Source organism: Gymnogyps californianus, chromosome 1 (genome assembly GCF_018139145.2).
Source record: "Gymnogyps californianus isolate 813 chromosome 1, ASM1813914v2, whole genome shotgun sequence".
Classification (NCBI taxonomy): domain Eukaryota; kingdom Metazoa; phylum Chordata; class Aves; order Accipitriformes; family Cathartidae; genus Gymnogyps; species Gymnogyps californianus.
In genome coordinates, this window is record NC_059471.1 from 60900872 (window position 1) to 60915229 (window position 14358).

The 14358-nt window shown below is 46.5% G+C and overlaps 1 protein-coding gene across 2 annotated transcripts in view; it reads right to left on the minus strand.

Annotated features, from left to right (window-relative positions):
• Positions 1-13989, minus strand: part of FGF14 (fibroblast growth factor 14) — a 424503-nt gene extending 410514 nt beyond the window's left edge. For both annotated transcript variants that reach the window (XM_050903181.1, XM_050903161.1), the window contains exon 1: positions 13782-13989. In XM_050903181.1, coding sequence (XP_050759138.1) covers positions 13782-13989 — 208 coding nt within the window. The remainder of the gene's footprint in view (positions 1-13781) is intronic.
• Positions 13990-14358: the final 369 nt, after the last annotated feature.

Here is a 14358-nt window from a genome sequence, read left to right on the forward strand (position 1 = left end):
TGCTGAACACAGCCCCCCCACTATGCTTTATTTTACGGCAACACGAAACTATGTCCCATCATCAGAGCTTTTCACAGTTGGCTTTATTGTAGGCAACGAAAACATAAAAATCTCTGTTCTTGTTAAACGCAACACCCTTCTTACTCCCAGATTAAGTAATGATACTTGGGTTTCTTCAGGTTTTTAATTTGTAAAGGAACAGATACCTTAAGGGGTTTTCAGGGAATTCAGGAAAAGAGGAGAATCCACTGCTTAAATTCAACCTTTTCATATTTAGCATTCAATGCAAAAGTAAACATACCCTTTGCATCCTCAGAGAAAAGAATCAAGGGATTCCAAGTGCTATAAACTTATTTTCCCTAAAACTAAAAAAACAAACCACCAACAACAAACCAAACCCAAACTGCTTTATGATTTCTAATTTTCATTAATATAGGCAAAATACACACAAATATACTGGAGCATACTGTCAGACTATAAGCCAGAACCTTTTAATTCACAGACCATGACTATATTTAGCCTGCCAAAATACTGAAAGCATAAATAATCAGTAAAAATGTTTCTTTATTTGTGCTCCTCACAACTATATAAGGGAGGAGAGGGACTGGTACTCATGTGGGGAGAAATATATACCCTTTAATTAAAGGAAGATCAAGAAGCATGTACAGCAGCAACTCAGGTCGGTGTCCATATAGCTTAGCAAATAGAAGATGGGTGTGCAGTAAAAAACCAGGTTACTTAGATGACAGCTAGTGTTGACCAGTTTCATTGCACATGCTCACACAAATGCAGGGGTGATCCCTAGTAAGGTCAGTGGGGAGGAAAGCAAGTACAAGTCAGTGAACTGGAAGAAAAAAGTTTCATTTAGAGACAGAGGAAACCTCCTGTCCTTCAGCTCTTCCTTACTCTGGAGCTGCATCTTCTTGTCAGAGAGAGGAGAAAGGGGAAATCTGTTGCTTTCCCCAGCAAGACTGAGCCTCCCTTCCTGTCCGGTTTGCCCTCTTCAGAAATTCATTATGATTCATTCCTTGCAGACTCGGGTCTCTGCTGCTCAGCTGCCAGACTTACTCCAAAGCCGGGTACTCTGGTCTCTTTCCTCCACCAGCTTTTCACAGGGTTAACCAAGAGCCCATGGGAAGCCCCTTTCTAGGTGCTCCTTCCTGAAAGGACGAAGCTGTGATTCATCCCTTCTACTGAAGCTCTACTATCCTCTTTGCCTGGCTGGGATGGTGTCATATGCTGTTATTAGTCCAGGTGCGTTCCCACACTGAGGCTGGGGGCACAAGTAAATCACCCTGCAAGCAGAGCTTGCCCTGTCTTTCCTTAGTGGAGGTGAAAGGGGTTTTCTGATCCTCTTTGGCTGTGCTCATACTGCTAAATAAAAGAAGTGCTAGACCCCTGGTCACCCACACTTGTTCCTTAAGTCCCAGGAGGTTTTGGACCACTTCAGCTAGCTCTCTCCAAGCCAAATCTGCTAGGGAGGGTGGTAACTGCAAGTAATGTGGACATGAGCCAGCCAGAGCCATTTGGACTTGAATCAGTCTGTGGCCCTTTTTAATTAAGCAATATAAATTCAGCCTTAGGTTCCTGAACAACTAGGAGGAGTTTAAGGTGAGGGAAGGATATCAACGCCAAACTGAAGCTGGACAGTTCTTACTCACAATTCTTACTCGCCATCTGTTAATGAGAAGAAGAGGCTCTCCCTTTGAAGTTACTTTAAGATGCCAGTATAAGCTTCTTGACGCAGTTTTATGGTGATCTACTAGGTCTGAATGGCACCTAACATTCTTGGCCTATTTGACTGTGGACTTAATGAGCTATTGAAAGAAAAATACAGATTAATACTGAACCTATACTACCCTCTTTCACAGTGCCTAATGCTTGCAAGTGTGCAGAAATGCCTTTGAAACCTCCTGATAGAGACAAAAGCTATTTAAATGCTTCCAGTGTTCAATACCTCTATAGTTTATACCGCCCAGTGCATGGTGTCCGATACAAAGATTTACAAAGCTTAAGAGCCATAGAAGCACATACATTGCATTTTAAAAGTTGTGTTGTAAATCAATTTTGGGTGGAGGCGGGGAGGGAATAATACATTTCCTCTCACATGCAGTCACTGTGGCAACTACACTGACTGTTTCAGTTTAGCTTGAGGGCCACCCTCGTGAGTAGACTCGTGTGCCATCTCTCCTGCAGGTGAGCCTGCAGGTGTTAGCCCAGGCAGCTGGAGCACACGTAGGACTCCACATGCCCGTGCAGGTCCGAAACAGCAAAGGGCTGCCAGGCGTGCTCACGCAGACGGCTTGCAGACCACCCGCTCAACAGCTGGCAGGCAGGCAGGAGGCACCGGACGCTCAGCCTAAGGTCACCCTGGAGGCCACTTCTTCGGAGCTGTGCAATGACAGCTGGTAGACTCACGAGAGTGTGGGAGCACCTTCATTTATAAAAGCAAAGCAACATTTACAAGGGTATCTCACCTTTAGCAAGATAGCTGTAAATGGAATAAATTGAGAGAAGCTAGACTCTCAAATGTAACTCTCTTAGGTGTCCTTGGGAAAGAAACACTTCTAGAAATAGATGTTTTCCATTAAAGTGTCCTTAAATTTCAGATCTATTTGCTCTTCGATTGATAAGTAGCTTAAACAATTTCTAAATTCTGCTTGCCTGTAAGACTCTCTATCACTAACCTGTCTAAATGACTACAGATTCCTTTAATCCCTTTATTATTTACTTCATAATTTCTTTTGTCATTCTGGTTTTTCATCTCCCTCTGAGAATAAGTGGGAGAGAGAGCATCCCACACTATTCATGTATCATCCACACAGCACTTGAAAAAAATCTCACCTAATGTACTAACATGGCATTCTGACTTACTTTTGTTCAAACTTCATCAAGTTCCACCCCCAAATTCTTAACCTATATATATGACTACACGGGCTTAGTATTTATCTTTTCCTCATCTTCCATCTTAAATCGATTAGCAGGTATTCTTTTTGGCAGCCAGCTTAGACCATAGTCACTCCAGCCAGCCACTGAAAGCCAAGGAAAATGGGCCTCAGCCAACATAATGAACCCTCATGTTACTGTTTCTCCTGATATTTTATTAAAAGATTTTAACATAGCCTGCACAACTTACAGCTTACTTCTGCTTTGGTTATAAGGTCCTAAACTGCTGCCTCCGCCTTCATCCTGATGGCAGCTGGCACAACTGGAATAAAATCATTCTCATCCAGCATCTAAGAGGCCATGAAACTAAGTAGCCCTACAGTTAAATTACCATGTTATTCACCTGCATATCCTTAGGTTCAATTATTTTTTCTCATTGTGCTTAAAGACTTTTTTTTTTTTTAATTGAAAGCACCATATTTACTTGGGTATCTTGAGGAACCCCTTAGATTGTGTTTTCCTCAGTGGTGTATGGCAATGGTCAAAATCAACATGTGTGATGTTGAAGTGCTAAGAAAGCCAATGTCTTCTAAGATATACTTTCACTGAAAACCTTCCATGAGGAGAGAATATCTTCTGTGGCCCACAAATCACAGAACTCATCTCCACTTCACGTCAGTAACACCCCAGATGATACATCACCTCTTATAAACTGCAAAGACAAACTGAAATGAGGAAAGACACTAGAACACAAAATCACAATGACTCTATTCCCACTACTTGGGTGCACATTCCTCCTACCATGAGTAAACTAATTGATTTTACCCAGACATGTATTATTACCTAGGAAACTACAACAGCTTTATTTTTTTTCTCTTACACTTTTACAACTCCACAAACATTATCAGGGTTTAAAGTCCAGTTCTGAAACAAAACAAGGCCTCCTTCAAAAAATGTGGGTCTTCAATACAAACACTACATAATGACGTATTTGCTGTAAAACAATCTCGTACTGCTTTTAGGTGCCCTGTTCCATGGAAGAAGAGTCCATGCTACAAGTTTCAAAGGTAAGAGAATTTATCTCTGACGTGCTTCAAAACTTGGTGCAAGTAGGCAGAGCTCAACACTTCAGAACACAGGGTTTAATAATACATACAGTCACTGGTTTTGCCACAAATGTTCCTGGTCAGCAGGAACCCTAGAGCATGTTGCACTGAAGTGGCATGTTATAATACTCTCATACAATAATGTCTCAAAACTAGACTATCAAAAGTGAACTCAATCAAAGGTGAACAAGGCGAATCAAAGGTGAGCAAGATCCAAACCACAAGTTTGCTCTGTCTGTACCCTGCTGAAGGTATGGACATATGGGGCATGTCTTGCATCCACACAGGTTTTGCAGTTCTCTGGGAACTCTTCAGCAGGGTACCACGGCCACAAGCTTCAAGGAGACACGTAGCACTCATGTGAGCAGGCAAAGCCAGGAGCTGGAACGAATTCCCTACCAGGTCAAGTAAGGATTGCTCAGCAATATTATCCAGAAAACTTCCCTGGAAGCTGAGGAGTCCTGCTTTAACAGCAGAATCCCACATAAAGCATTTTATCCTAAGCAAGTAATATCCTCAAACAATCCTCAAAAAAAATGAAAGGGATTACATTTGTTCTTAGGTCTTCTGAATCCTCTTGCTGATTTTACTGTCTTTTCCTGATCAATCACAGCTGCTTTACTGCCTCTGCATTTAGGTACTTCCGCTACTGTTCTGCTACTGTAAATTAGCAGAAAGTGGGAAACCAATCATTCATACAGCTCATGCCCAATAAAACAAAGGATATTCCATCAGCCTACCCTTCATCCATCATAAATATCTATTACATCAGTAATAACGGGTACAGTCGTTCTGCTTACTACAACTAGCTAATTATTCAAAGTGGTGGTGAGAACTTAAAAATACCTGCAAGAAATATAATTAAGCACCAATTTTCCTCAGAGACCCTAACCCAAAGCAAAAAGGTGAGATGCCTGCACAAGCAGCAGGTGAAAGAACTGAAAGAGGTGTGAGAGGCTATAATGGAGGCGACACTGTTTGGGGCAGGTCAAGGTCATATTCACAGAGATAAAACAGGTCTGAGGAAAGCCAGGAGACTAGCAAATGTCAGTACTGAAAGTCTGTATAACTCTCTTTTTTGAGGCAGAAAGTCTCCTTCACATGGGGACAAACATAAAAAAAGATTTATAATGGCAAGGAGCTAGGAGGAAATGTCTCAGGGGCACAAGGCTTTAGAAATTTTAATCCACCTGTTAATTCTATTTTAAAACATGGATTTTAGTGAAAGTTGAAAGAGTCCAAACCACAAAATTGCACCTGGGTTTTAGACATCCTGAAGTTAATTCACATCTGAGATCTTGGGTTGATGTCCTAGTGGGATAATCTGCCTAAATCACATTTAGGTTCGGTTTCTCAGGGACTATTAGCAGTCTGGGTTCGACTTGCAATTTCTAGTTGCAAGAAAATCAGAACTGTAAAGTGTTTTTTCATATTATGAGCACTATGAATTAATAAGCACTACTATTAATTTAACCCTTATTAAGATATTCCTGATAGGATACTCTATTTTATAAGATACTACTATACTAATGATTTAATTGATTTTCTAAGCATTTCCCTACTCTACAATCTTTCCACATCTTTTTCTATATTTTCCACTATGTTTTGCACTGGTAGTTCCTGCTCATCTCATTCAGTGTCAATAAATGTACCGATATTAGCAATGAGTGATGTGTGTAGAAACTACTAGGCAATAGTAATGCTCCATAATGCACTTCTCTAATGAGAAGCGTGAACGGGGAACTGTTTAATCTGGACGTTTTGTTTAAATGTAGCAGGACATGCTTAGAAATACATTTACTGAAAGAGTAACAAGTCTGGCAAACTTGTCTTCTTTAAATTAACATTTTCAGCTCGAACCTCATTAAAGGGCAATGAAATTCCTGTATATTTCCTTTGCCAGCATTGGTGAGAACCAAGAGATTTATATGTAAACAGAAGTCTTTGGTTTTATATGCAAGCTCTCTCTCCTGTTCAAACCATTCAACACTGGTACAAGATTCTAGTTTTCAGTCACACTAGAGCTTAATTCTTTAAAAGCTTGTTCAAGGGAGCAATATCCCGCTTCTTCCCTCAAAAGAAAGGACTTTTTGTGAAAACATGCCCTTTGCAGGAGATACTTCCTTATCCCATAGGCCTAGAAAATCCATAGGAATTAACTCCTTTTAGCTGGACAGAAGCAGAGCCTGCAAAGGGATGTGTCAGCTGCTGCCTCATCTTTGTCCTCCAAAGCCAGAGCCATCCTACATCCTCACCAAAGGCAAGTTATACTGCACAGGGACTGAGATAATAGAAATGCTGAGTATTTTCTGACAGTTCAAGGAAGGAGAAGGTACCATGAAGGAAGTGCTCTTCACCTTACAGATGAGATGCTCACCCCTGAAAAGCTCCTTGCAATCAGTAATCACAAACACGGAGCAGGAATAGCAGCGTTAGCCTCTGTTTTTCAACAGGAGGAGAACCAAGGAGTACCCACTGAAAGCACAAACCCCTCCACACTCTTTCCACGCAGCACGTGGTTACGTAGAGCTTGCTGCCATGCAAAGTTTTTGATGCCCAAAATAGAAATGCTGTTTGACAAGTTAAGGTGTATAGCTCCTTCAGAAGCTACTACATGCAGTGGCCTGAATAAAAGCTCTGATTTAAGGCAGTCTAGTGACAGATGAAAACTGAGAGGATAGATTAGGGAAAGGATGAAATCTAGATTTGCCCCATGTCTTATATTTTTCTTACACCACCTGATGCCCAGAGCTGGAAACAGAACATGTTCAAGAGCTAAGGTGCGAGTCCCGCACATTCTGTATCCTCACTATGTTCTTATCTTTCCAAATGACAAAGATGCATGAAAAAACCATGGATGACATGATGAATTTTCAGAGAACAGTAAAGTCTATTCCCCTATCAGCTCAGTGAAATACACACCGTTCTGGAATCTCCTTAAAACAAATTTTTCATAGCGCATTACAGCTTATTTGTATCACTGCCTGAGAGCAAAAGCCAAAACAATTCCAATGGAATTAAAATGTTTAACCTTGGTTCGATTCTACTGTCTGATGGGACAAGGTTAATTTTAGTGCCACAAAATGATGAAGCCAAGTAATTTTCAAGATACTACCTTCAGTGTGCAAATGTTAGACTTGTTCAGTGCAATTCCTCATGCTGTTTCCAGTCAAAAGTAAAATAAGCAGGTGTCAGAGTGAAAACACAAAATATGAACATTAAAATTACACCATCAATTTCCGCCAGCAACTGTCATTTATTGTCATTTGACCCACACAACCATCCAATATTAACTCTCAAACTATTAAGATGTTGCTTATGTTCAACACAGTACGTTACCTAAACTAGTGCATTGAATTTTACTGCAGAAGGTGTTATTATTCTGACTTGTGCATGGGATTTTACTACTGATATTATTATTCTGACTTCTCAATGCTGTCTCATCAGCAACTATTTACTTTCCTTGCTACTATTCAATGTGAGTGCTTCTAACAGAGTATGCTACAGGCACACAAAACCAGCATTCCATTTACCCATTAAAAGCCTTTCACTTAATGATTTTTGAGGTTTTGCCCTCAAAAAGATCCTCTTCAAAGGCAGCGTGCTCCTGATTTGATAACAACTTTGTTAGTTATTCACACACTATTTACCTTTGCTGCAGAGTATACCAAAATGAATACATCACATTTTGCTTGCAGAGAGTTCAGTCCATCATGGTGCCAAACACCATCAGTTGCCTTTGCAATTAGAATTTTCAGTACTTCTGAGTGGCTCAGAACCTCTAAGGATCCACTTTGAGAACATGATAAATAATTTTTTTAATAGCCAGTCTGAAGATAAATATAATCCTTTGAGCACTTTATCACATGGTCTCCAATAAAAAGATTTTCTTCCCAGTTGCTTCGTTTGTTCTGACAGTAGAAACACACTGTGCAAGAAATGAGTTATTTCTGAACTAAACATGGCCCCAGCCCTGCAAAGTTTATTTCCAGGTGCACTGTTTTTCTACTGTATACAGTCTTTCTGTACAGTGGCAAGTAGCTCTCAGGTACATTAATTATATGTTAAGCCTTATGCTACACCACAGCAATGTTTTTCACAACAGAGATTGCAAAATTTTAAGATCATTCAATGTTTTGTTACTCAGTAAGTTGTTCAGTAAACTAGTAATTTGTCTTTGAAAAGCTATCATTCACTGAAATGCAAAAAGCAAACAAAAGGACCAACAGCACACTTGTGCAATGTTCAGACGTCGCCTGCGATTTTTAACAAGCAGGAAAGCAAGGCATAAGGAAGTAACCGTGTGTCCAAAATCACAAAAGCCATCTGAAACAGAACTAGGTATAGAAACGAATCACTGCTCCGGAAGTAACAAGGTCATCCTCGAGTGAATGAAACCTGCTCCAGCAGGACTCGGTGCTCACGGGCACATTTGGCAAACGTCTATAAATATTCAGCAGAGTTTAATCTGCACATAGCCACTTCATTTATCCAGCCACATTCTAGACTCGCAGTGTTTCATCCTACATGTTGAGTGATTATACAAAAACCTCAGTAGTGACCCCACCAACTACGAAATACCACCCCAGAGTCAGTGTAATGCCCTGCTTCCTATTTCTTTAGTTTTATGAAGTCCTCTTGAAAAACTGGTTTCCAGGTTCAAAAAACTCTCTCCTCTCCAGATTCTACTTTTACAGGCATTTACTGGACGCAAATCTTTGCAAAGGCACAAATTCTGAATGTCTAAATCACTCCTTATCTAAATTTGAAGTCAACAGGAATTTTAGCTCAAAATGAATATATTTAACATAATCAAAGCAGGTAAGTAGAATAAACATCACACTCAAATGAAAACTGCATACACATAAATATTTAAACCAATGATATCTGTAAATACATTTTTCATATTTTCCTATGTCATCCTTTGTATATTTGAATTAATTTATAAATGGCCTATCATTAGCAGACATTGAATTAGGTGCAAGCATTTTATCACAGTAGGGAGATGCATGAGCAGGCATAAATTTCACCCCTTAACAAGTAGAATATGCAATTTAATTTGATCAAGAATAATTAAATTTGTATAAATTCAGGAAATGTATTCCATAGAGGATAAAACTTCAGTAGGTGAGGTACATGTAAATAGGCAATTTTACATTTGAGCAAGAGAAACACGCCGTGTCTCAATTAACAGTACAGGAACTATGGTATTTAGGCAGTCAGAGCTGCTATGTGAAAGAAACTTCAAGGACCAGATCCTGCAGCTCTTCCTGAGGCAAAATACCCTTCGTCTTTTGGTGGGAGGTTTGTCTTCTGTGAGTAAGGAAGGCAGCAGGGGGGTGCAATTTACTTAGAATTCAGATAAAGACACACTATATATTTTATGGGCAGGACCCAAGCTTCTGCTTCAAACAGATTCAGTCTCGCATGGCTGTGCTTAGAAACTTTTTCAAAATGATAAGCGACCATGAAAGAACAGTCTGACTATTTTACGGAGAAGGAGTTTAACAAGGGACTATGCAGAGATCCCAGTTCAGCCACAACCTGCATTTCAGATGCTCTTCTTTCTAAATAGGCTTTGTGTTTGAGATTGATATGGGATTGATATTAACAGAAACCAAATCTGTCTAACAGCAACATATTTATAGTAATGCCAATTTCCATCCACTCTCCTGTCAACATCCCTGACTGAGTTGGAGAGATGCCCCTCCTTGGAGGTAAACGGAGAGGAAACCTGATCCATCCGCTGTCTGCTGGGTTGCCACCAGGAGGGAAATGTGATAGCAGTTCCTGCCATGGGGGCATCTGGTACTCCAGCCAACTAACTCATCTCCCGTGAGCACCCTAACAGCTGTCATTTGCTAAAAAAATCTATTCACTTGCTGTATCTGCTTCAAAAAACACCCAGAGATACTCTCCTTCCCCATTTCCCCTCAAGCCCCAAATCCTCCTCATCACTTAGCCATCCCCTAAATGAACATACCCAGTTTAGATCTTTGGGCTGGGGGAAGCCACCAGGATGGCATCGTATCATTACAAGCCCTGGCTCAGGCCTTATGGTTTCGAGCAACTTTTAACTCTTTGCGAGAAAAAGTCTCTTTTGTCTCACACTTTGTGAAGTCCTCTCTGTGTGTATGACAAGTTGGAAGGGCAGAGTTAGATGGAAATAATTACAAAAGCAAGTAAGGCCCAGGGAACCTAACACATTGCAAATATTTTCATGCTGGACAGGACGTTGCAGATATGTGGGGCTTCATTACTTTTTGTACTATTAAACTCAGGAACACTCAAAAAAAATCAATTGGTGCAAGCAAAGCCATACCTATTGATTCTCAAAGTTGTTCTCCTTATGAAGAACTGTAAAGAGGTAAACAATTGTAGCAATCAAAGGCAGCTCCTCTTTCCGGGATATCAAATTTGAAACAAAGGGATTTCAGCCAGCTGCATTTCTATGATGGATAAACCAAAGCCTCCTGACGCAACCCTGCCAGAGACTTGCACACACCCCACCGGACACCCCATCCCTCCCTGCCCTGCTCGCCCCTTGCTCTAGAGCTCTGCTTGGTGCCAGCAAGCCCGGCGGGGCCAGCTGGGGCCACCGGGGATGCCAGGGGAGCCCCGGGAGGAGGTCATCGCACAGAGGGGAGGGCTGCAGCCAGCGGTGGAGAGGAAGCACAACACAGAGAACATCTGGAAACGAGCCACCCAGTCTCGTTTCTGGAAAAAGACCTGCTGTTGAAAGGGACAAAAAAAAGTGCAGCAGGGATCACGAAAATAGCTAAATAAACTGAAATTACAGCCGGCGTTAGCTGCCTAACCTGCTTGATTTTCCGCATGGTTGGACCAGCGGCAGCTGCTCGCTCGTGTGGTGCCTTTTGAGACCAAAAAGCCCAGTAGCTCCTGAAAAGTTTGGCGGGCAGAGGGGGCCGGGGGAGGGCTGGGGGGGGGTGGGGGGGTGGTGCTGCAGCGGGGACGGGGCTCTCCGGCTCCCGCGGGCGGAGCTGCCCGCAGCGGGGGAGCCCCACGGCTCGGTTCGCCGGGGCACCGGGCGAGGCAGGGCATCACGGCACCGGCTCCCTGCTCTCCCGCGGGCGACCCGAGCCTAGACGGAGATGATCTGCCCCCAGAGCAACAGCGCCTGTGACCGAGCTAGCACCTAATCCGGCCAAGAGGATTTTTAGCCTCCCCAGACAGCCGCAGTTCAGCGCTCCCGGGAACGGGATGTCAGGACAGGGCATGCGGCTCGGCTGGCCTCGGCGTCCCGGCTCCTCCTCCGGCATCACGTCGGACCGGAGCAGAGCGGCGCAAATTGTGCGGGGCGGAGAGCGAGACCACGGACCTGGCCGGCGGGGACGGCCACCGCAAGCCCCCACCTCCGCGCTCAGCTCTCCGACCGCCCTGTGCCCCCCTGGCACCCGCGGCAGTGGGGGGCAGTGACCCCCCTAGCCCGCCCCCCGGGCTCCTGCCCCCCCAGTCCGCCTCGCTTGCTCAGACCGGCTCCCTCCCTGCGCCCCCCCCCCCCCCCGGCACCCCTTGGGCCGGCTCAGCCCTCCCCAGGCAGGGTGGCAGTGGCGGCGGGGTGCAGTGCCACTCCTGCCACCAAAACCCACTCGTCCCGTGCAGAGGGGCTAAGTGCGGCAAAGTCCCTGGGGAGGGGGAAAGGTGTGCTGCGGCCCCTGGCACTCCGAGGGACACGTCTCGGCTTCAGGGGCCGTTTCCTTACCAGCCTCCCCTCCGCAAGGAAAGGACACGGGCCTTTGGTGGAGGAAAGGGGGGTAGGGGGGTGGGGGGGGTTATACGCCTCCCCCCCCCCCGGTATGCAAACTGAAAGGTCTAGAAACCACACACACACACACACCCGCAAGCCCTTCCTCCGGAGCATCCCTCTCGCCCAGAGCACCACGGCCCTGGAGCCGGCTCTCCCCCGGGGCGGTCGGAGGCAGCAGCGGGCAGGGCAGCGGGCAGGGCAGCGGGCAGGGCAGGCAGAGCCGCGCCGCGGCTCTGCTCTCCCCCTGCGGTCACGGCCCCTGTATGCGCGGCCCGGGCAGAGGGAGAGGGGGCGTCCCCAGGGGCTGCGAGAAGGTGGCCGGCTGCCCTGCCCCTGCCCGCTCCATCCCGGCCCGGGGGGCACACGGCTTGGAAGTTGCCCCCGGCCGGGGGAGGCGGCTTGCTGCAGCGCCAAGGGGCGAGTGAAGCAAAGGGCACTTTGCGGGAGGCTGAGCGCAGCCTCCGGCGGGGCATTTCGGCCTCTTTGGTATGCTGAGAAGTGGCTGCTCTTTGCTGCAGCGGCAGCGGCGGGGAGGAAAGGGGCGAGACGAGCTGGCAAACGGGAGCGAGTTGGGGAGAGAAAAAATCGCCGAGGTGCCCATCTCGACTCTCTGCACCGGCCCTGAGCTGGGCAAAGCAGGAGCCGGCACCCCGGCTGCCGGGTCGGAGAGGGGTGCGGGCTGCCAGGGCTGCTGCTTGTTGATGTTGGGGTGTCAGAGAGGCACCGAGAGCCTATGATCTACTACACTGCAGTGCCAGCGTCAGGAGCCTCCTGCTCGGGAGCTGCCACTGCAGGGCAGCCGGCACACACACACCAGCGCGCACACACGGCATCCCTCCCCTCACAGCCCGGGCTCCGGCGGCTCTCACCTCCCCAGGCACCCAAGTGCTTGCAGACAACCTGCCGGCCGAGGGGAGCGAGCACGGCGGCGGGGGGGGACCAGAGCCCGGTGTGAGGGGGACAGGGAAGGCCGATATTTCCCCTGAAAAGCTCCCGGCTCCCCCGCCCGCCGAGCATCCCTTCTCGCCCACCTTGCTCGCCAAGCCGCGGGCTTGGCCGCACGGCCGCCCCGAGCAAGAGGGATGCAACAGCAGCAGCGTGACCCCCCCGGGACCGGGCGGCCCAGAGCACCTGCATTTGCATTTCTTATGTAATGTACTGCAAGTTTCCCCCTCGGAGCCGGGCTGAACCGAAGCGCATGATCCTGGCTGCCAGGCAGACATGGAGACGCACGCAGAGACACCGGCGTGTGCAGAGAGGGGTCATCCCGGCAGGGAGAGGTGGAGGAGACGCAGCCACCCAGGCGGTGCTGCTGCTGCTGCCGCTCGGCATCGCTGGCTGAGTTACCGTCTGGGCACAAGCCCCAAGAAAGTGTCCACCCCCTCTCCTCACCCCCCTCCACCTTCCCGGCCTGGAGTCCCGGGGGGTGAGTGATAAGGGGGGAGCTCCCCAGGCCGGGGGCGTGGGGTGTCGGGCTTGACTTCAGAAAGCCGAGCGAGGCGGGTGGGTGGGTGGGTGGGTGGGTGTGGGGGGGTGACATATTGCAAGCTAATCAGAAAGTGCTGTGCAGGACCTCAGCCCCGGCACGCTCACCCACCGCAGGCAGCGCCGGCTCACACCAGCACGCGAGAGCGGGCTCCTCTTCCCAAAACTGACTGGGGGTGTGCACGGGGGGGCTCGCATCGGGGACGGGAGCGGGGGTGGGGGGGGGGCTCTACCGGCTTCCCCTCAAAAAGGGTAGCGATATAAAAGTTTCCTCCTTGGAAATAGCACATAGAAACTAGGAAATGCAGGCTGGGCTAGGGTCGCCTTTGATTTTTTTTTTTTCCTTTTCCGTGGTGACAGTGGCTGAAGCTAATCCAAACCGCTCCTTGCTTATTCATACACGTATGCACATGCATGTCCGTGCTGGCCTCGTTCTATTTCCCCCTTCTCCCCTCAGCAGGATTGCAGATCTACCTCGGCGAGCAACAGACAGGGTAGCATAAAAGAAAAACAACGCAGTGCAATGGATTGCTTACCAGTTTGGTTCTTGTTTTTCTTAAGACTCTTGCCACAAAGACACTGCAGCATATGCGATCCTTTGCTGAAAATGTTCCAAAGAAACCACATTGATTTGGGCGAAAAGCAATCCAGCAGCTTATACACCCTGAGAAAGAAGAGATCCTTGTGGTTGCATAATAATAAATTGAGACCAGTTCTCCTGAAGAGGGGCACCAGTTTTATCATAGAAACAATGATTATATTCCGATCTTCTCCCAGTTTTTTTTCCTCACGTGGTATATTTCTTTGAGACTTTTCAACGGATGCTTTTTTTTCAGCCAGGCTGAATGGTTATTCCCCCTAGATCAACATTGGATTATAACCAAGAGCGTGGAGAGAAAATAAAAGAAATCCCTTTTTTCAGCATGAAGCCAAACGAAAAGTAAGGTAGTGAAATCCCAGCCGAGGCCAAAACCTCATCAGAGACACCGGCAAAACGCGGAAGAAAGATCCCCAGAGAGAAAACCATAGCCTGGTACTTGACTGCTAAGAGGATGGGTGGATCTGCAGAACAAAAGCCACGGCAGGATCCATCCTACTGAACGACTGCCATTG